Source organism: Anomalospiza imberbis, chromosome 14 (assembly GCF_031753505.1).
Source record: "Anomalospiza imberbis isolate Cuckoo-Finch-1a 21T00152 chromosome 14, ASM3175350v1, whole genome shotgun sequence".
Classification (NCBI taxonomy): domain Eukaryota; kingdom Metazoa; phylum Chordata; class Aves; order Passeriformes; family Viduidae; genus Anomalospiza; species Anomalospiza imberbis.
The window spans coordinates 2,723,214-2,745,394 of NC_089694.1; the positions used below are offsets into that span (position 1 = coordinate 2,723,214).

At 39.3% G+C, this 22,181-nt stretch overlaps 1 protein-coding gene across 10 annotated transcripts in view; it reads right to left on the minus strand.

Annotated features, from left to right (window-relative positions):
• Positions 1-22,181, minus strand: part of PCDH11X (protocadherin 11 X-linked) — a 426,351-nt gene that overhangs the window by 362,226 nt on the left and 41,944 nt on the right. For 9 of the 10 annotated variants that reach the window (XM_068204553.1, XM_068204552.1, XM_068204559.1 and 6 more), the window contains exon 2: positions 19,299-19,882. In XM_068204553.1, coding sequence (XP_068060654.1) covers positions 19,299-19,838 — 540 coding nt within the window. In that variant the 5' untranslated portion in view covers positions 19,839-19,882. Of the gene's footprint in view, positions 1-12,366; positions 12,433-19,298; positions 19,883-22,181 lie in introns of those variants that run through there. The other variant, XM_068204562.1, reaches the window with a different exon arrangement.

Here is a 22,181-nt window from a genome sequence, read left to right on the forward strand (position 1 = left end):
ATGACAAGCACATCACGAGATGTCCTTGGTTCAGCTGAAATTCAAACAGAAGTTAAGGGCCACGCTCAGCTCAAACTTTTACTAGTATTCTACAGGAACTGATCTCAATTGACTATTGCAACAAGCTAGAAGTCAGTTTTTTGATATTTATTACATGTTAACAATCATCTTAAAATAAAAAAGGAAGAAGAAGAAAAATATTAAAAGACTGGTTTCTCATTAGAAAGTAAATCACTAATTAATTAATTAAGTAATTACTTAAATAAAAACCTTGCCTGAAATGTAGTTTTGAGTCCAAAGGAGCCTAAAATCTTTTCCAAAAGTCCAGAAAATAATGCACGTTTGCAAAATGTTGGTTATTTAGCATGGAACAACACGGAAAATCTTTGCAGATCTTCTGCAGAACTACAAGACGGGTCCCAGACACTTCTTCCTTGCCTGTTTTTGCCAAGACATATGGAACTGCTCTGTGACTGTGCTGTCTGTCAGCAGAGAAGAGAGTAGAGCAGCACAACTCCCGTTCTGAATGCAGGAGAACAGACCACACAGTTACACAGTGGACAACTTTTTCTATAAAAGCTGAAAACTAAACTAGCAGTTTTCTTTCCAAGGCAATACTTTGGCTGTGAAATTGTGAATTGCCAAAGCCAAGTTAACGTCTTAAACACAAAATATTCCACATGGTAGGCAATAATGGATCTGTGTGTCTGTAATGGGTGCATATGAGTGGACTCAGGTCCAAGCTAGCCTGTGGTGCAGCTCAAATAAAGGTCCCGAGTCTGCTATTACTCACCCAGTGTGCAATTTGCTGTCCATGCATTCTAGAAAATTGCCATTTTTTGGACAGCTGTCCTGCTTAAAGACTCCACAGTCACTCCTCTCATGACATCCCACAGCTTACAGCCCAAAGTTACTGGAAATAAGTGTCATTAGTAGCAGCAGTTACCTTATTAACTAAGTGGCAGAACTTCAAAGGAGAAAAATAACATTACAAAGGTAAGAATTTTTTATAATGCAGACCTCAGCAGATGCAGAGTTGCTTACAGATTTGAAACATTCTCTTTGTCAAAGCAATGCAGCCTTTTAATTTGTAGGCCAAGATTTTTAAGGCTTTTGTTCAATTTATGGTTTTCTGTCAGTGTCGTGCACTGTTTCCATTGGTTTCCTTTGAAGCAAGAAAAAAGTTTAGCTTGGAATAAACTGAACTTTCAGGTTCAGAACCACAGTAAAAATAGGATTTGTAAGCATCCAATTATGCATAAACCTAAAGTGCATTTTCTGCATTCAGAATCCTAATTAGCTCCATTCCTTCGTGAGAGCTGAGGAGATCATATTATGAGCAATGTCTACACCATAACTTGCTACTTTTCCTCCTCCTATATAAGAGCTCCTACAAATGGAAAGCACTGCCAAAATTTCTCTCCATTAACACAACCACACACAAAACTGCTCTTGTCCCATAAAACAAGAGCAAGCACAATGCTGTGGATGGGATCAGTAGAACACAGGGGTAATAATGAACCACTTTATGCTGGAAAGGAACAGCAGAAAGTATAACATGGAATGAAGAAGAGGACAACCAATGCATTTAATACTGAAATTACTGACTTTCTGAAAAAGAAAAGAAAAAAAAAAAGGCTAGGAAGTTTACCCAAACAGGAAATTTCTTCCTTGGAAAGATAAATTTTATGTTACTATTACAAAACTTAAACAGTCCTAATAATTTGCTGGAATCTCCCTAAAGTGTTCAGATGAGTTGGTCCTTTCTTTAAGGAGTCTTTTTCAATCTTGTCATGTTCTAATCTTTGTCTACTTTATTTTCTAAGGTAGATCTAAAATTTTTTCATCCTATTCAATTATTAGCATTCAAGTGTCAGAACATGTTTATTAGATCATATTTCTCCATTGAGGAGAAACAATTAAGGACAGTCAATACCATATTCTTGATTTACTTACTTTTTTTGCTGCCCTAATTTCTTCAGTCTACAATGTGAGCCTGAAACTCCATAACTTCAAAGTGTTAATATTTTTAATCACAAGTTTTACAAGGGATAAAACAGACAGAGCTGAAAATTGATAACCCACATGAACTTCACATTTTGAAGACTGCACCAGGTTTCATGAATAAAAAGAGAGTTCACATTTTTGAAACGTTGCTTCAAGTTGAGTTGTATGTGGGTTCTTAATTAAATCTAATTTATCTTTTCAAGCACAGCTGACAATAAAAAAAAAAAAAAAAAAAAAAAAAAAAAAAAAAAAAAAAAAAAAAACCCCACAAACCTGAATCTTTTATTGCAATAGAAACTCATTTCATCCTCCTCTACAAACTAGGGTGGCAATAATGGTGAATCCATATTGCTGCATTAACAGGACACCAAATTCCCAAGAAATTCCTTTCAAGAAACTGGGCCATCACTTGATGGTCTTTCATACAATTATATATTTCAGAAAAATATGCAGCTGCACCAAAAAACTGTAAGGAATTTATGTTCACAATACTCCTGCTGTATAAATAGTTGTAGACTAACTAAAGATGGGAAACTGAAGTACAGAGACACTTTTATCAATTGTCCAAAGTTTGTAGCTGGTCTGAAAATGGCAGCCACTTCTGAGTGGTAACTCATTTTTAAAATTAAATTTCGGCATTTGAAACTTTAGAAACTAACCATTAGAATGCAACTTTAGAAGCCAAACTTTAGAATTGAACACTTCAAGCAAAGTTCTTTCATTTAGAGACACTGACCAAAATAAGAGAGGTCAACAGCTGTAGGTAACAACCAGGAAGGAAACCTCCCCTCTTAATCTCCTCCATTACAGTTGTTCAGAAATATTCACAGACATCCTACTGAACAAAAAGCTACATTTTCAACACCCTGAGGATATTCAGATTAAGGTATTAAACATGTTTGAGCTTTGCTCTGAATTCCCATGATAAAGCTCCAGACACCTGACGTTTCTGCCTTTGGATTCACTCCCTATAGATATATAATGAAGGAAAAGAAAAAATAGGATTTATATCAGGCAACAATACAGCCAACAAGTGCACTTGATATTTGCATTATACAAGGTGACAGTTACATATTTGCTCTATTTCCTAGCTGAGAACAGGCACAGAACCAAGGATGTGCGAGGAAGAGAAATAAATGAGTACAAGGCTCCAGTGCAGCGCTGTGCCTTTGGAGGGAAGCACTAACAATTCTGTTCAGCTGCTCAGAACAGCTCCTAAATCACAACCTCATTGTGCCTCGACAGCCAAAGGCTCTGTCTGAGCTCCCAGTGGCACATTTGGAGCTCAGGGTGAGCCCTGCCAGGTGCTGGTGAGGGGTGAACCTGCTGTGCCCTCCCGCTCACAGCCTGCTGGTGAGCACATCAGCACTGCCAGCCAGGAGGGGATTAAACCTGGCAGCCACTTGTGCAGCAGGAAATACAAACATCCCAGACAGTTCTGAAAATTCCTTTCCCCTACAGCAGGGGCTGTGCAGCATCCCCAGCTCGCAGTGATTCCAGTGGAGACTGGGGGTAATGGGTGTGTGTGGATTCAGTTTGTGGTAAATGGGATAACAAAATATAAAAGAGACTGGAATCCTTCTGCTTTGCTGAGAAGGAGCACAAACATCTGCAAATCAACATTCATTAATGTATAGTTATAATCTCAGCCCCTCCTGTACATACATGCACACAAAAATTCAGTGTGTATGGTATTGTTAAATGTGTGGCATCTTCATTTAGAATAATCCATATTCTAACCTCTGTTGCTGCAGCTCTTCCAACAAGTTGTTTAGCAAGATTGTCTTCTTTGACCTAACACCCTTCTAAAGCTCAAGTTCAGCTGGGAGCAAAACCACTGTATCGCTCCTTTATGCTTAAACTTCTAGGAAAAATTGCTGCTAAATCTTCCATCTGAATAGCAGGAGCATCTCACACACACACGTGGAACCCCCTACGCTTCCAGAAACACAAGGAAATTCCTTCATGTGCAGACACAGCACTTTAATGTCCATGTGTCACTGCTTTATGAATGTTGATTAAAAAATCCACAGCCTTAAAAGAGAAAATTCACAGCCCATGTGGGCAAAAATATAACAGGGTGAGAAAAAAACTCTAGCAGAAAAGAGTTTACATCCTCCACTTGGAACAGATTTCCCCCAGCTTCCACAGGCAGGCTTTAGGAATTCCAGACGTGTCACAACTGCTGCAGAAATGACCTGATCATAATCCTCTCTCAAGGCCTCCACTCTGCAGGGCTTTGTAAAAATCAAAATAAGAAAGAGTGCGTGCGTGTGACATTTAACTGCCGCAGGATCAGTTTTGCTTTTGAACGAAATAAAGCTATACTTTTTCAAGGAATGAAAACTTATACTTTTTTTATTACTCTCAGAAAATAACAGTGAGACTCCCATATTAAACTGTAAAAGTGTGTGATGTATGCATGTGCAAGATGCCACTTCACTGCACATGAGAAGATAATAAATAATACTGCAATTTCAGAGAAATAAATGGGAGATGGTGGCTGAGAAGACAGTGACACTACTAAAAATAGCTCCAGAGAATTCTGAAACTCAGTAAATAGAAGTCTTTTCACTATACTGATCAAGGAGTGTAGGGGATAAACCAAAAATTTTCTGGAGCTGGATTTGTCAGGAACTTGACTTCTTCCTCCTCCAGTGTTACTGACTCCTATTTGTGTGACTCACAAGAACAAGAGCAAGATAAAAAAGGAGAAATATTTCCTTACTGCAAGGCAGCAACTTCAGTCTGAAAATCAATTTTGAGAAGAAATCTCTTGCTACCTGTGTGTATTGAAAGTTCTAGCAAATAAATTGTCCTGACTTTCCAGTTAATGAGTTATATTCTGAGAAAATGCTTCCCTGTGAGTTTGGGATCAAAAAATCTTAGAAGTGTATTTGATTTATACTTCAATATATAGTTTTACTCAAGAATATATTCCTTTCTAAAAACAAAAATAAAACTCCAATTTCACTCTAATTGAATGTGCTTGAGCTATTTCTCGGTCTTAAAATCAGAGATGGAATTGATGTAACTGATTTGTAAGAAAGAAAATAAATTTAAGAATATTGGAATGGCATGTTTACAATGGAAACACCAAACACTCATAATTTCATTCCAGATTTTCTGCTCAGTCTTTGTTCACTGTTTATATTCCCTAATAGCAGTTTAGTCATGAATATACACTAAAAATTATAACTAATGGACAGGGATTTTTTTCCTCCAAAATGGGGGGAAAAAATCAAAGAAAACCATGAGACCATAGAAAACAATAAGCCAATATTTAAGCATGAAGAGCACCAGCTTCAGAAGGTAAATACAATATCCATGTCCTGTTGCAGAGATCTAGATTAGTCTCACCTGGTAATGAGTCCTCCAATAAATTATAAACTGAGGCAAATCCTCCCACAGCTCATTGGGAAAAAAGCAGAGAGTGGTGAATGTTAGGAGCAAGGGGAGTGAGGGGGTGTGTGTCCTCAGCAAGGTTAATGCCAAAATAAATAACACAGCTCAGGAGTTATTTAGCAATGTGACTGCTCTCTCACAAAGTGTGCTATTCTGGAAAAAGCAAATTAAACAAAGGTTGGTGAGGCCATTTCTCCCCAGTAATGGCTCTTATAACCCAAGTCAAAGGGAAAACCCAAGCTGTCCCAGGTCTGGGTGCACACAAAGTACTTTTTTGAGGTTAGTTCAATCACTGTCCTAAAACAGATGTTCCCAAACAACAGCTCACATATTGTTTGTGATGCAACAAAGCTCCGTAAGAGGCACACACAGAAATTGGACCTGAGGCCTCTTCCTCAGCCAAAAACCATGAACAGCTTTGGGGCTGCCGCCACCATTCCAGGCAGGAAGGTGTCAGGGTGGCAAAGCAGAGCTGAGAACTTCCCCAGACCCCTCCCAGCTCCCACTCTGCCCATAACCCCTGGTCAAACACCCAGCACAGTGCCCAGAGCACCCGTCCTGCCTGGAAAGCAAAGCCAGCACCTCTCAGCCACACACAGGAGAGGAACAGGGATGGGACAAAGCATCCTCTGGGGATGAGAACACGCTCTCAATAATTCAGTGTGAAGTTCAGCCTTCGAAAAATGTGATGTAAACAAGCGATTCCACAAAACCTGACCCATTAAAATATTCCATCCTGAAATGAAATTTTATTATAACTTATGTCCATCATCTGGGAAAATGACCATTAGCATGGAATATAAAGCACAGCTCAAACAATTTAACTTAAGCTGTCTTGAAACCATTTTTGACTTAGACACAAATACTTTGTATATACCTTGATTTGTACACTTAATTATTTTCTATTTCTTTATCTTAGAGGGTTTAGCATATTGTTAGGATTCTTGCATATTAAGGTATTAAGCTAAGAACAATAATTCAATTTATTATGTCGATGAAGCAGTCAGCTAAACAAACAGTGGATTCTGAATTCAAAGATTTAGTATGGCTTGTTGCTATTTTTAAAACATGCCTAGGATGTTCTACCAAATACTACATGTGTCATTACTCATCAGGTTCACAGATACTGAAAGAACACAAAACAAGTATTTTCAAGACAGGATTGAGTCAATTTGCTCACAGAAAGCTGCAGGACTGCTCTCTACAATAAAACAAGTTTCAGTTGTCATGTGGATTCAAAATAGAGCACTATCTTCAAATCCTAAGGTGACATTATAAAACTAAATTTTTTATGTTTCCTACCTACAGAGTCAAAGCACTGCTTCCACACTCAATTAACTTTACTGGTAACATAAGAAGAGGCCTACTGTGGTTATATGTGGAAGCACCCATTGTGAAATGTAAAATTAAGTGAAATCTGTTTTGAAATCCAGCATTATGGCTCTTAACAAAACAGCAAACCAGAACTAAATTAGTGAAAGTGACTGTGACAGCTGAAGCCATGGAGCTTCCAAGAGGGCTCAGCATTATTAAAGATTTTCCTTATTATGCTCTTAGGCACAATCTGATTAGTTCCAACAGCTGCCCAGCAGGAAAAGCCAAGCCATCATGCCACAGGAACACTCAGAGTAAAGCACCTTGAGCTTCAGTGATGCCAGATCCAGGTAGCACACAGCACTGCAGCCTCAACTCTGCCCTCCTGATTTTCAGTGATGTCAGTATTTCAAATCAAATCACGGCAGAAGCTCCTGATCAGCATCATGTAAGCTACTAAAACCTGTCCTGATGGATAGCCTTGTTCCACAGGAAATACACAAAGGAAAAAAAAAATGTAAAAAAGGGGGGGAAATCCACTGTGCATAAATGTTACTCAAGTCTTTGTTAGAGGCAATGAGTAACAAAAAAGGAATTTTCTTTGCTACCTTGTTTGTGAAATTCAGTAGCCTGAAGCATATGCTCTGCTGTGACAAATGTGCCATTGAACTTTAAAACAATATTCAAATAGATTCTGAAAGACTTCACTCCTGTTTGCAGGAAGTGTTGCAGTATTATCTGAATATTACAAGATGATGAGACTGATATTTTTGCCACTTCTTCCAGTACCCTGGATGTTAAAATAGGATTTTAAGAGCCACAGACACAGCACTGACTGTAAAAGGTTCCAAGACAGAGATTTTCAGCCAGCTGGAACCCTGAATCATACACTCCATCATCAAATAATTTTGAAGTTGTTATGAAAGTTAATCAATAAAAACCACACAAGGTTTTAATTCCACAAAGGTAAATTCACTTCTGAAGAAGGGTTGACTGTTCTGCCAGTTCCTGCACATAGGAAAACTTAGGAGAACACCATATTTCTAGTGTTGCAAAGTTTTCTGCCACAGGGCAGCAGAACAAGTTCTGGTTGTATCTCTGGGCTTTACTTCCCACCTCAGCTCAAGCATATACACATTTTAAATAGAAACCAAATTGATTTTATTTCTGCTTAATGCAATACAATGGCCATGGATATTACTGAAAAATGACTTTGCACGGTTTGTCAGCTCCTCCATTAGCCCAAAAAATGGTATACTTTTTTAAGTCAAATAATAAAGTTGAAGCATTTTATCACTGCATCCAAAATGCTGTCTTCATGGAATAAGAATGCCACAAGTGGACTGATGTAAACAGAAATTAAAACAAGTGATCATCACAAAATGTAGTGTTTAAAACTTTGCCAATATTCTAAACACTCAAATTTTAAAATCTAGAATTTTTACAAAATAGATACAAAATACCACTGCAACTACACATATGGGAAAAAAGCCCCAGCAGATAAGAATATTAGAATCACCACTGCTGGGCAAGAAATCTGTGAGCCTCAAAGTGGCAGAAGCTCAGGAACAGCTTGGGAAGATATTCTGATGATTCCCAAGGATCTGACATCAAATGTGAGTGACAGGTCCAAGGTCAGAGGAAACTCAATTTCATCCTGCCAGGCCATACTTGGGTCAGCCCAGAAATCAGTGCCTGCCCCTCCTCTTCCCCTCGTGAGGAAGCTGCAGACTTTGGAAACAGAGACAAGCAAAGACTGAGAAGACCAAAGTCCAGTTCAGATGATAAATTAAGGTGCCCAGCAAAGGTCACAACGTCCTCACATAATGCACTTCAAAAGCCAGACAATAAAAATCTCAGAGGCAGATATTAAAGCAGGTATTAAAACACACACACACTAACAGGTTTTTCTCTTTAGCTTTGCCAAAGGTCCACTTAGACACTGAACTTCATTGCCAAGCTCTGGATGATGCTGGCAGTTGAAGGTTTGAATTATTCAAATGAAAGGTTTTTATGAGGGAGGGGCTGGACTACCTCAGAATTTAAAAAAAATCAGCATTAATGTAGAATCTTGCAGGCAATCTGGAAACTTCCAGGAACTCATTTGAGTTCTGGTACTGTACAAGCACAGTAAGTATCTTGGATATTCATCATGGACAAATACTTTATTTATGTAAAACAATAAAAGTGTGAAGCCATCTGTTGTAAAACAATAAAAGGTGATAGGAAAGTTCTATCAGTGTTCTATTTTAGGCTCTATTTTTAAGACTGGCTTTCAAATTATGGTATTCACAATAGTTCTTGGCTTTCCCAACAAAAAACAATTCACAAAAAAGTCATGTGTAAGTGCCAGAATACTATTTTTGATATTAGGTGGGAAAGAGGATGAGGAACAAAATAGAAGTTACTCCTTTGTTTGTACCTTTAAATCTGCTGCAATAAATTATCTTGAAAAACCCCTAATGGAAATGAGGATGAAAATTATATGGCTGGGGTTAGGTTAAAAAGGAAAATGTATTCTCCCAGTGAAAAAGCCATATAATATCCCAGTCTGAAAAGCACAGAGGAATATCCTGACTCAAAAGAAAAAGAAGAGGAAAAAAGCCCAGAAAACGTCAATTTGCTTGGAAAAACAGAGAAAAAAAAACTACAATTATTCGACTTTGGAACATCAGCAATAACCAAAGCAAGAACACATCACATTAATAGAGCCAGCAATTACAGCACAATGAGAGAAAAATGTATTTCAATACTGAGAGCTGATGACTCAGAATTCATTGCTTTTAGCAATGTTTCTTTTTGTTTCTTCAGAATTGTCTGAAACAGTCTTTGCTACATGTCCCAGCTTCAAAAGCTCCACGGGACTTAAGTGTTCAGACCAATTATGTTTCTGGGTTAGAGAATATAAATTATTTTGCAATACACCTTTCTTTCTGGAATAAAAATAACTGTACTAATGCATTCAAGCACCGTGAACTGTAGCTGATACTTGATTTAAAGATATTCCTTGATAGCTCTTTCTTCTTAAATGGAAGGAAAGTGTTCTATACAGTGTATTTGGGGAAAAACTAGCTAGGATATTTAAATCTTTATTACTAAAATCCAGTATTAGAAAGCCTAAAGTAAATATAAAATCAAGAACACATTATTATTATAAAAGCTACTTTAGTATTTTAATTGTGTATTTTATGACAACTTAAATCAGGAAAAAACGAAACTATTTCTACTTTCAAAACATATCCTAAAAATTGGAAATTTTCAAATCTTCATCCCCCCTAGATGGGATGAAAAGTGAGTATTAGAAAGGTGAGTTGGACAAAAGAAAAATCTTTTGCAAGTAATATTCACCTTTTATTTTTCTTTTCTTTACTCAATATTTTGAAAATAGAATTTTTTTTACAACCTCATAAGTACACATGAAAAAAGACAGCTATTCCTTAAAAACTTGGGATTTTTAATGATCAGAATAGTATTGGGATCTGCTGAAAATCTAATTAAAGGTTTCTCATGACAGCCACCCAAAATACAAGTAAGCCATGCATTGATGCCTCCATTACAATGAGTAAAGGAAGCAGAGAAAAGTAATCCTTGCAAAGTTATTCTGAAACAAGAATTACAGTGGATCCAAAGAACTTTCACAGAACATACAGTAACCATTAGCTGATACTCTTGAAGAAATTGTGACTATTGTTTTTAATTTGGTGGAAAAAATAATGGTCTTTAAAATGTTTCTTGCCTGGATGGTGACATCTATTGCTGACTTAACTGCAAAAATTACCAAAAAAAGTTGAAATGCTGTTGGATACAAGGTGACCAGTGTATCAAGCAGATACACCAACATAATTTATAAATAAATGGTCTGAAATTCAGACACCTATGTCAGGTCATTCTTTAAAGATAAAATAAGGGCCAAAGACAGGCATCTCTATTCACAGATATTCACACTGAATATGTAAAAATAATGCCCCAACACCGTGGCAATATTGCTATGGCATTTGAGGAAGGCTCCTACCTCTTTCTTTTGTGATGTACAAAAGTATGACAGCTTTGAAATATGGTAGATTTTGAGACAGTAGGAAAAATTAAGGGTATAGCATAATCTGTCCTGACGGCACTTTTACTACCTTTTGTAACTTTATGTGGCACTGCAGGTTTGCAGTTCCAATATCAGTCATCTATGCAAACCAGAGTATAATTGCATTTAGAAGGGGTATTTAGTGCTTTTACTGGCATTGTCAGTCGAGAGCATGATAGATCATGTAATTAGCAATTTCTTATAAATTAAAATAATTGTTTCCTCGATGGCTGTTGGGACAATGCTCCTTTCTCTGGGCTGTCACACACATGGACTGTGTAAACAAATGCTGAGCCCTGTGTGCTCAGAAAGCATCCCCACATCGGAGCTAAAACTGATCTGTCTGGACATCAGCAAAAGATGATGTTCAGCTGAGACAGATGAAGTGGAGCTCTGTGTTTGACAGCTCGGTGCCTCGCAGCCCGAGTCTATCATCCTCTCCACTCTGAAACATGCTAAGTTATATATTATTGTTCCATGACAGCTCGTGTGAAAATCAGAGCCTGGGATGCAGAAAGAGACACCAACTTGTGCCTCACCCTAACGCACTGAACTTGCTGTGCCTGAAGCAAGACTTTCTCCTCCAGTCCTCAGTCAATCCCCAAAGGGACGTCAGGCTAAGGGGAGCTGACAGTTTTACAGCAATAGTGCCATAAAGCACCCTAAAGGAGCCTTGTATCCACCAACAAGAGGCAATTACCTTGACTCCTGACTCACTACCACCAGTCAGGAGCAGACTTTCATCTCCTCTCTGACACCAAGTCACAGCTGTAGGAATGAAAATCAGTTTTCCCTTTTAACGCTCAGACTCGGTGTCTTTTCCAAAATCTTTTTCAAAATCTTTTTCAAAATAATGTTCACAGATGACCACTTGTCTGTCCAGAATTCTCTAGAAAAGTTACCACTGAGCAATATTTTTATTCTAGCACAAAATCTTCTCTAAAGTATCATAAACTTTGGTATTTTGGATTGCAAGAAAATTGAGCAAGTGGGGTGGGGGATTTGGAAGAAGGTGGATTTTCAGCTGCAGCTGAAAATAATATTTTATTTTTAAGCTACAGCTAAAAATAAATATTTCATAACATAATGAAAACAGACTTATTTTGCAAAGGTGATGTAAAAACTTCAGATGGTAATTAAGCACATCTCAAGGGAAAAGCATGCAGGGGGAATCATCCACATAAAAAACTGAAGAAGTGTTAACTTTAACCAAAACACTGAACTTCTACCAGCAAATGAAAAAGAGAAAGATGTTTTGGGTCTGACCAATTCCCTCTCTGTGGACTCAGGACAAAAGTACTCAGCACCACTCAAAAGACAGCCTGTCTGTCCTAAAAAAAGCCTCTCTCTTAAAGGGCAGCTAAAAATTACCTTACAAAGACAACATGTCCAGCTCTCCCCATTTATTAAATTACCAGCACTAGAGAGTGACCTTAGAGCTTGACTGGTGCTCAACTCCAAAGCAAAAAAAAAAAACTTCCTAAACCTATTTTTGAGTTCCCTAAATCCATTAACTTCCCTTTCTATGCTGGCACACAAAATGGGAAAGAAGAAAGAGTACTGACCCCCAGAAGCCTGCAGTTTCATCCTCCTGAGAGATCCCAGTGAGGGTGGGAGTCAGCCTGGGCTGCAAACTGTGCTGAGGAGTCACAGAGGGGTGGGGTGGGAAGGGACCTCTGGAGATCATCTGGTCCAACCCCTCTGCCAAAGGAGCTGCACATCATCACACCCAGGTGGGGTTTGACTTTTTCCAGAGGATTGTGAAGTAAGAAAAACAAACCACCGCCTCTGCAAGCAGAAACTCAAAATTTCAGTCTAAGCTACATGACAGCGAGAAGGAAAAGAAACCCCAAATAATTTAAAAAAAAACAACTCTCAAATGCTTTTTCAACATGCATCTTATTTTCACCTTGTCTGTAAGCACTGTCAGATCCAGGGTATGGTTTTACATAATTTATATAAGTTTTAGGCACCTAAGTACTATTGTTACTTGTAACATCAATATGAGAGTAATTTCATTTTTGTGGCAATTACTCTTGAAATATCACTGAACAACTAATGTTTCCTGAATGAGAAGATAGAAATCATGAAAAGATCATGTTCTTGTCTATGAGGGAGTCAAGAGGTCTCCTATCTGAATCTCGTATTTTCCTGAGTATACATAAGTCTTTAAAACAAAAATTCTCAGAATCTTGAATAGCCATCATCCTATCAGCCTTATTTCCCTTACACAATTGCTAGAAAGGGTTGCCAATAACAAAAAAAAAAAAAAAAACAGAAAGTTCAAGAATATTTTGCTATTAGAGGGTTACAATAAATTCACAGACAATTTTTGATTCGTAGAAAAAGTAAGAAAAATTCAGTTGAAATTCCTTATTTGTATTAGCATTTAACTACAATATTCAGTAAGACCTGGCAATATCAATAAATATCTGTTTACAAGCAGAAAAAAAGCTCTGTGTTGGCAGATTTTTCACAGACTGCAGATGTTGGTAATAACCACCCCAGGCTTCCTGTGACCTACTGAAAGGGCCAATAAAGCACTGCCCTGTGCTGTCAGGCTGCTGAAGCCCTCACAGAGAAGCACCCACGTTTAATCCACGTTAGTTCCACTGTGACAAGCCATGGGACATGGTTTGGGAGTGCAAGGGAGGGGGGTTTGGCTCCCACTGGGTGGAATGCCAGCACAGAAAAGGACAGGAAGGAGAGGTCCAGGCAGCTCGTGTCTGGGACAGTGAGGTTGATCTGGTGAGAACACCTGGTGATGAGAAAATCAAAGTTTGTGTCACTGTGCAGTGAGTTTGCAGAGACACCAACCATTCTTTTTCCTCTGTGCACTGAACCCCAGTGCAGCATTAAAAACATACAGACTGGAGGAAGGTTGCTGGCCTCCTCCACTGTTACAGCTTTTGACTTTCACATTTGTATCCCTGCTTACCACAGGATTATCAACAAAGATTTCATTCATATGACTTTCTGATACACATTTAACTACAAATCTAGTCCCAGTCTATAATTTCAACTACCTTCCTAGATTTATTTCTACATAAAATACATCTTCCCCTCTTGATCTTGACAGTGATATGAGTTACTTGACCCAAGACTGCTGTGAGGCTCAGAAATAACCAGTTGCAAACATGAAATATGATGCTTGAAGTATGATGAAGAACTGTGATTTCCATCTTCCATGGGTCATGGAATTGACAAACTGTATCAGAAAAAGAGGATATCTTCTATTGAGAGGCATCACAAAGATGATCTAGAGCAGCGAGATGAAACTCTCCTTGTCAGAGGCAAGGCTGAGCAGGAATATATTTTGTCAGACTACAGAGGTGTGAACTGACAGCTACAAAGAGATTATCATATTATTCTAGAAGGGATGCACCAGCTGCTTCTGATAGGTAAATACAGCAACATTACTGTAACAGGTAAGAGTAATGGAACAGCAACACCAATCTAATTTCCCCCAGACTGCAAGGATTAAAGGAAGAAAATATTAGCACGCAGGATCAGCTTACAGAAGAAAATGTTCCTGTTGCACCTCTGCGTCTTCTAGTGTACATGGTATACCTAGCTGACAAGAAATGCTAAGCAATCAATTAATTAAAATATTATTTAAAACATGCACTTGTGAGAGTCCTGTTCTATTCAAAGCCCGTTCTGAACCAGCTGGCCTTTATAACATGTAAGAGAATGAAGAAATGCTTCACACTAAAATCTTTGTAGTCAAAGCAGAGGCCTGTGACACCTATAAATATGAAGTGTATTAATAGGTAATACTAAATATCAGCTTGCCTTGAGCTCAGATGTCAGTGTGCTGGAACAGCGTAATCAACAACAGCAAGCAGGTATTTATGGCTCCGTGGTGGCACTGCCCCACACAATGCACATTTTATGTCAGTCTGTAAACAATGGGACTGCCCTGAAGGGGTGAACAAAGCCCTGTAGGCTGGGCTGCCCCCTGGGTTAAAGCAGAACATTAGGATTTGTAGCTTCATCCCCAATCACTGTTTATTAAGGTTTCAATGCACAATTTGCTCTTGCATCCCACTGTTTTCACAAACCACTTCTATTTATGAATGCCCAGCTCTTTTTTTTCCTATCATTTCCCATTTATTCTTACAGTAGTTATCTCAGCTGAGACAAAAATGGTTGGGTTTCCATCTGGCCATTTATTTCTTGTCTTAGCTGCACCTACCAGCTCCCACCATCAGTGCTAATCCATCCGCTTCCCCAACCCAGATCTTTCTCATTCTAAATGAATTTTCTTCTATTGTTAAATAATATCTGAGTTCTCCCTCCTCCCCTCGTTCACAGCAAACACTGTTTATCATGTGAAACCTTAATGTCACTCTCTCTATGGTCACCTTGGGGCATCTCAGCAGAGAAACACAATCTTTTATAATGCCATGCACAGCAGCTTTGGGAACAGCAAGAAGCTCTGCGTGACTGTCTCCTCTTTTCTATTAACAGTAAAACTGTTGCCTTTTTAGAGTTCATGTGTTTCAAACAGGGTCGAGAAAATCAGAGCCACAGAAAGTTCTGAGGATGAGGTACCACGAATCAGTTACATTTAAAGAAGTTATTTTCTATTCAGGTACACCTTGATAAAATGCAGGCAGGCAAAAAATGAGTGTTAATCACTGTGGTAATTAAAGCACTGTCTTGTTTTAAATAAATGAAATCCTGCTTTACAAAGCTTCCACTGAATCCAAAATACAAGACTATATTTCTTTACAAAGTTTTGTTTTCTGCTGCTTTAATGAGTTTTAATGAGAGGAGAATATTTAAAAAAAAAGAAGAAGAAGAGAAAAAAAAAGGAAAAGTGTCATTTAATTCAAAGACCTTATAATTTCTTATCTACTTTCCAAAGGAAACCAAATATGAAAATTATATGCAAACTTTTCCACACCCTGTGAGAGGGGCAGTAAGGTAAGTGTAACAAAGTGAGGAAATATTGTAACACATGACTGCTACCTTCCCTAAAGCTACCGAGGCGCTGAAAATGTGTTAAACACCTATGAAGGGGTCAGCTGAGTTCCTAGTGAGAAGTTCCCTCTTTTTTAGAATTCATCATAGACAAAGTCTCTATCTACCTATTTTCAGGCAAAATAGGCCTGGATTCACACAGGCAACAAGAAAATCACGGCTGAATTTGTTTCAAAAGCCAACTACAACTGAAAATCTTTCTCTCCATTTGACAATTTGTCAATTTTCGATTCCTTTCTGTCCAAAATACAGAGCATTTCACTCTGTTGCTGCACCTTCACTAAAGCACCAGCTTTTCTGCTTCTATGAACTGAATTTCCACATCCCATCACCCTCCACTCCTCTGCCAGCTCCAAACTGCCCTGCCCACACACATCATACCAGGTGCTTCCCAAAATTCCCCCCAAAATTCCTTCCCAAAATCCTAGCCCTGCTAGGCCCTGCTCAGTTCCCCGTGCTGCAGTCCCCTCTGTTTGCTGCTTGCAAAAGGAAGGAAAACCAACACTCTCGGGAGCCAGAAGATCTCAGCATCTTCAGAGCCCCCGCCAAAAAGCAGAGGAGATGCACACAGAGTGCATTTGGGAGGAGAGGCAGCGAAAGCAGCATCACCCTTGTGTGCCTGTCCTGCCACCTCCCTCCTGCTGCTTCAGCATTGCCCACTCTTCCTTTCCTTCTGCATCCCCACTGCCTTCCCCAGTGATGCATCTTCGGAGATCACAAAACCCAGAATGGTTTGGGTGGAAAGGGACCTTAAAAATCACCTGGTTCCACCCCTGCCATGGCAGGGACACCTTCCACTGTCCCAGGCTGCTCCAAACCCCATCCAGCCTGGCCTTGGGCACTGCCAGGCATCCAGGGGCTGCCCTGGGCATCCTGTGCCAGGGCCTCCCCACCCTCACAGGGAAGGATTTCTTCCCAATATCCAATTTAAACCGACTTTCTGTCAGAAAAAAGCCTTTCCCCCCTGACCTGTCTCGCTAGGCCTTGTCCAAAGTCCCTCTTGCAGCCCCTCCAGGTACTGAAAGGCATCAATAAGGTCACTCTGGAGCCTTCTTTTCTCCAGGCTGAAGAATCCCAAATTTTTCAGCCTTTCCTCTTAGGAAATGTGCTTAATCCCACTAATTATCTTCCTGGACCTCCCCTGCTGTAGGAAATACTGGCTGTATTTCCTGCCTGCTCACCAGAATCTTTTATTTCTACTGTTTGTTTGGGTTTTTTTAATTCATTTTATGATTTATATTAACATTCTGAAAATTACCAGTAGAATAACATCTGGAAATACTATTCCAAATGGTGTCTGGCTGTCAGAAACTTCCTTTTGGTTTTTACAGATCATTTCCAAGCTATGTGAAATTGCTGGCTCATTTAAAGGCAGTAGATCCATAATTCAAAAAAATACCTGACCAACAGGCATTCAATATAAAAATGCAATTAAATTCTTTCAGAGGATCGGCCTACAGGGCTGTGATTTCACAAATTATTTTGTTTGCAGCACATGAAGCACAAGATTTCAGAACTTCCAGTCCATACCAGCGTGTGTTCAACCTCACCACCTTCCTTTCCATTATGTGGCAAAAGCAGTTTTCTCAGAGACACTTGAATAAACATGTAAGTTGTCCTTTTTCATTCATTTTTTCCCCCTAATTAAAAATGAAATAATTTGATGTTGAAGTTATTTGAGCATTTCCTGGTGAAAGCCCTCTCAGGCAGAGCCTCTCATGCTGCCCTGCATCTCCAGCCAAGCCTTGTGCCCTGCCCTGCCTCGGGCAGAGCTGCAGGTTGGATTTCAGACGAGCTCCCGCTCGTGGGACACAAATGTGCTCCCACTCTGCTGATCTGCTACATTCTCCCTCTGAATGCACAGGCCAAAAATAAGCTCACAAAACAAGACTGTTATTGTGGTGATCTGAACTGTTGCTCATCAGGCCCAGGAACTCCTGATTCTGCCATTTTCTACAGTTTTCCTTTTCCTACAATAACAGCACTTTTCTGTCAGATAACTCACATTTCTCTCTTCAGACTGGGTATTATTTTGCCCCATTTTGTGTGTAACCCTGGCTTTTTCATTATTTTCTACTCCTACTGTTATTTATTTAATATGCTGTTATTCATTCCCCAAAATCTCATTGAATATGCCGCATAAAGAACACTCTGCCCTACTGGGTACTTCTGCTTAGCCAGCTAAAAAACCCCAAACAAAACCCACACATGTAGATATACCTGCTCTCCTATAACCTAGGAAAAGTTTTAAAGAGCTTACAGCAAAGACTTCAAACATTATAGCAAGTTCTTGGAAAGTTTTAAGTTCCTTGAGAGCAGACAGATAGGTGTGGGATCTTTTTTTTATATATATATTTTTTGATAGCTAGCCAGAAATGCCCAGTGGGATGAAGTTTCCTGAAAGATTTTTAAGTCTTTGTCTCTCCTTAGCACCCACACTGCCACAATTATTTCCAAGCAATTTAAAAGAGCTAAAAAAAGTCAGAGCTTTATTTTTTTTATTAAATTGCTAGTAAGTACTGGTATCAGTGAATACCAGCTATCCAGTCAGTCAAGCAATATATTGGATAATATAATCTATATTTCTCTGGCAGTAAGGAGGGTCAGATTGCTGGCTAAGCAGCCAAACCACAAAATAGTTCCCTATTCCAAATCAAAGGAACTGAGAGCAATTTCAGCTTCCCAGCAACATTTCAGGGTAAATATCTTTCCTGTTCTTAAGTTTGTTTCAGTAAACTCAAACAAAAGCGATCATTTCTTTAGCAATCACACACTCTTGTTTATATAAACATCACATGTTTATGTTATTCTTCTGTTCCCTAATCCCAGTTCCCCTGTTAGTTACTAGAAAGAATAAAAGAAGCAAGAATTTGAAATATCTGCTCTTACAAGGTCACTGGCACTGCTCTCCTTGCACATTTGGAGCTGCTCCTGCCCAGACATTACAAAGCTGCTCTGACAAACAGACTCCTTCCCTCTGGAAAAGCTCATCAATACACAGATGAGCATCACATCAACTTCTGGGCCAAGTTCTACTGCTCAAGTCCCCCAGTCGTGCAAGAGAGGCTTAAATAAAGAATGTCTCCATAAAAATGGGAGGCATAAACCCAGCACAGAACACTTCTGCACTTGGCACTGTCATGTCAGGGGCAATAAGGACACATTTTTAATGGTCCAGGAAGACTGTCAGCCAAAGTGTACAAACACTCTGAATGCTGGTGCAGAGCTCATGGAGACAGGGATGTTTCCTCACTCTGTTACACAGTTACACATGCACATAAACAGCTTCCCACAGAGTGAGGATGAGATGCACCAGAACGCACTCAGGGCTATGGATTGACGCTCTCACACGGACCTGCACCGTACCACAACTGCAGTTCACAGCTTGGGCTTTCTGTGACTGCGTGCAGCACACAGCTTTGGGTTTCTGACGGGTTGGTGAGGACTGGCAACACTTGTGGGAGGACAGCAACACAGACAGCAACAGAGAAGGATGAAAGAAACGCACCTTGAGGAGCTCATAATGCTGGATTCCGTTCACCCCGATGTCCGGGTCGATGGCAGACGGGACAGAGTAGCGGGAATTAATGGCCGTGTTCTCAGGAATAGAGATGTTAATAACTGTCGAGGGGAAAAGGGGGGCGTTGTCATTTATATCCTCGATCAGGAACCTGATCTTGACCAGTCTGAACACCTCGTCGGGCAGCACAGCCACCTCCACCTCGTAGAAGCAGCGGTTCTCGCTGAAGATGCCGGCGCACAGCTTCTCGCGGTCGATGCGGTTGGCAGCCGTGAAGATCTCCCCAGTGTTCTCCTCCACCCTCACCAGGGGCACATCCCCGGTCTTGTACACGAGCTTGAACTGCAGCGGGGAGGACAGGGGCACGTCAGGGTCCAGCGTTAGGTTGAGATCCTTGAGCAGATTGCCAATGAGGACATTTTCAGGCAGTTCTTCCCGCACGGTGTAATTCTTCTCCTGTGCGCCAGATTGGAACACGATGCAGGCCAACAGGACTGCCAAGAGGTAGGTTCCAGACAGCAAGTCCATCTCCAGAATGACTAATGAGTATTCGTGTAGAACGCCAGGAGTAGCTGGGAAAAGGGAAAGGAAAATCCTTTAAAAGCCACAGAATATTGTGTGCCCAAAGCGATAAGAGCTAAAGGAGCTCCTTTCCTGCTACAACAACGTGAACTGTTTGAAAGCCTCATTAGTAAAGTCACATTGGACTCCATCCTTCCTAAATATGTATAAAATTTCTTGCACAACTTTTTACTTGAAACTCTTAACTGAATACTGAGGTAAGAATTTTAGGGCTGGATCATATTAAATGAAGAAATAAGTACAGGAATACCCTATTTCCAGCATGAGATTTTCCTTTGCTCCTTAGGAAAATGTCTTCCTTTGATCTCTCTGCCGCATTGTACTCATTTTTTTCTGTTTCCTAAGAAAAAGGTAGGCAAGAAGTTTGCAAGCAACCATCTGCTGAGAACCAGATCTTTTTTTACCTCTTGCTTAGATATGGGAATAGAAGAACACTTGTCTTAATTCTCCCCCTAAGTTTTGCACTGACAAAATTATGTAATGTTTGTTAACAACAACAAAGAAATCTGGATATTTTTAATTCAGGAACTTAAACTGGCAAGAAAATGTTATTATCCAAATGGAGTCTGGTAAACTTCAGCCAACAATGTGTGGAAATCTGTCTAGAGAATTGCAAGAAATTTTGTACAATTTTAAATTTGGTGATGCCTGTTCATAGTACTCTGGAACACCACCACCTTTAAAAGGAGATACAAACCTGATGTAAAAATCTGTACTTTCCAAGCTCCTTTCTGAATAACAATATATTCTTGCCTTGAGGTTCTTAACAACCACGAGAAAGATGGAAGTGGAATAGGAGGACTTACAGGTACACACAAATATCTGTGTAGCTGCATACAGCCTTCAGCCAAGAATTTTTAAAACATAAATCAGTCTCTTGAACTCCATGTATAGAATATTTGCCTAATTGTCACATAATTCTGCCATTCCAGAATTTAGGATCTGCTAGGATAGCATTTCTCTGAGGTAAATGTTCAAGAGTTCCATGTAAAGTGATTTTTCTTGTAAATGGAATCTTAGGTTAGCATCTGTTTCAAATATACCTGTGCCAACACATCTACATTCTTTTTACTGTGCAGGTGAAAGTGTAATTCTGTTTCCTGTCTCTTCTCATTTTATTCTCCCTGTCATAGCACAGATTGATTTACTTCTGCAGATCAAGTTGCAGTGGTTGAAGAAATCCCTGGTGCCAGTAATTGCCTCCACCTGTTAGTTACTGCCTTTCAGCAGTGCCACTTGCCGGGAAATTTAGACTAAAGCTTTGATTTTGCAGTGAACCAGGTCAGGAACAATTAATATTGCTATTCCATTTAAACACTGCAAACTGCTTTGGGTTGGAAGGCAGTGACAGACACAGAACATTCCAACTCCATCTGCAAGGTGGATCCCCATGTCAGCACCATTAACTGGACAGCATTTTCTGGCTTCATGATTGCACCAAAAGGAGAAAACGATACCATTTTTGTGATTATACATGAAATAAAAATGCTGCAAGTCCCCACTTAGGGAAAAAGGCTTTGCTCCCTGAGTAATTCAGTGAACCTGGAGGGGATTGCTGACAAGGGGATGGCATTTCAGGAATTCCCTGATTTATCACTGCACTTCAGGGATTCACAACACCCAAAGCAGCACCAGCCAGGTGCCCAGAGTGGAGCAGTGGACCAACAGCTTTTTATAAACCATTCAAACATCACATTCTAAATATGCAAATAGGGAGGTCATCAGCAGCTCCTGATCATCATTATGGTACCACCATGGTAGCAGTGTGAGCCCAATGAATGACTTGGTGATAGTGTGCAAGTGGATTAGTTTGGCTGTTATAATTTGATTTATTAACTTTATTAACTGATTATTATTTGCTTTATTAACTTATTATATAACATAGATATATAATGTATAATATGTATTTTATATTATATAATATATAATATTATGCAGATCTATTATTGATATATAATAAATAATATAAATATATTTATAACTTATTGTTTGATTTATTAACTGCATCTCTTTAAATGCAGCTCCAGCAATTGTCATCCACTGAAGCAATTGCCCACATATATTCGGCCTGCAGAGAGCCTTTATTTCAGGAAAGCACATCTTTGCATCCATTATTACTGAAATAAATGTATTTACATTGTTTCCTATGGAAAACACAAATAAAAATGTATAGGTTACAGTAAAAGGTTTACATTTAAATGCTTCCCTAAAACAAAAAAGAAGAATCAGAATGGTTGCATGTTTTCTGCATACTAGAAGGAACTGTTTTGCCACTTCTTCCTCTCTGTT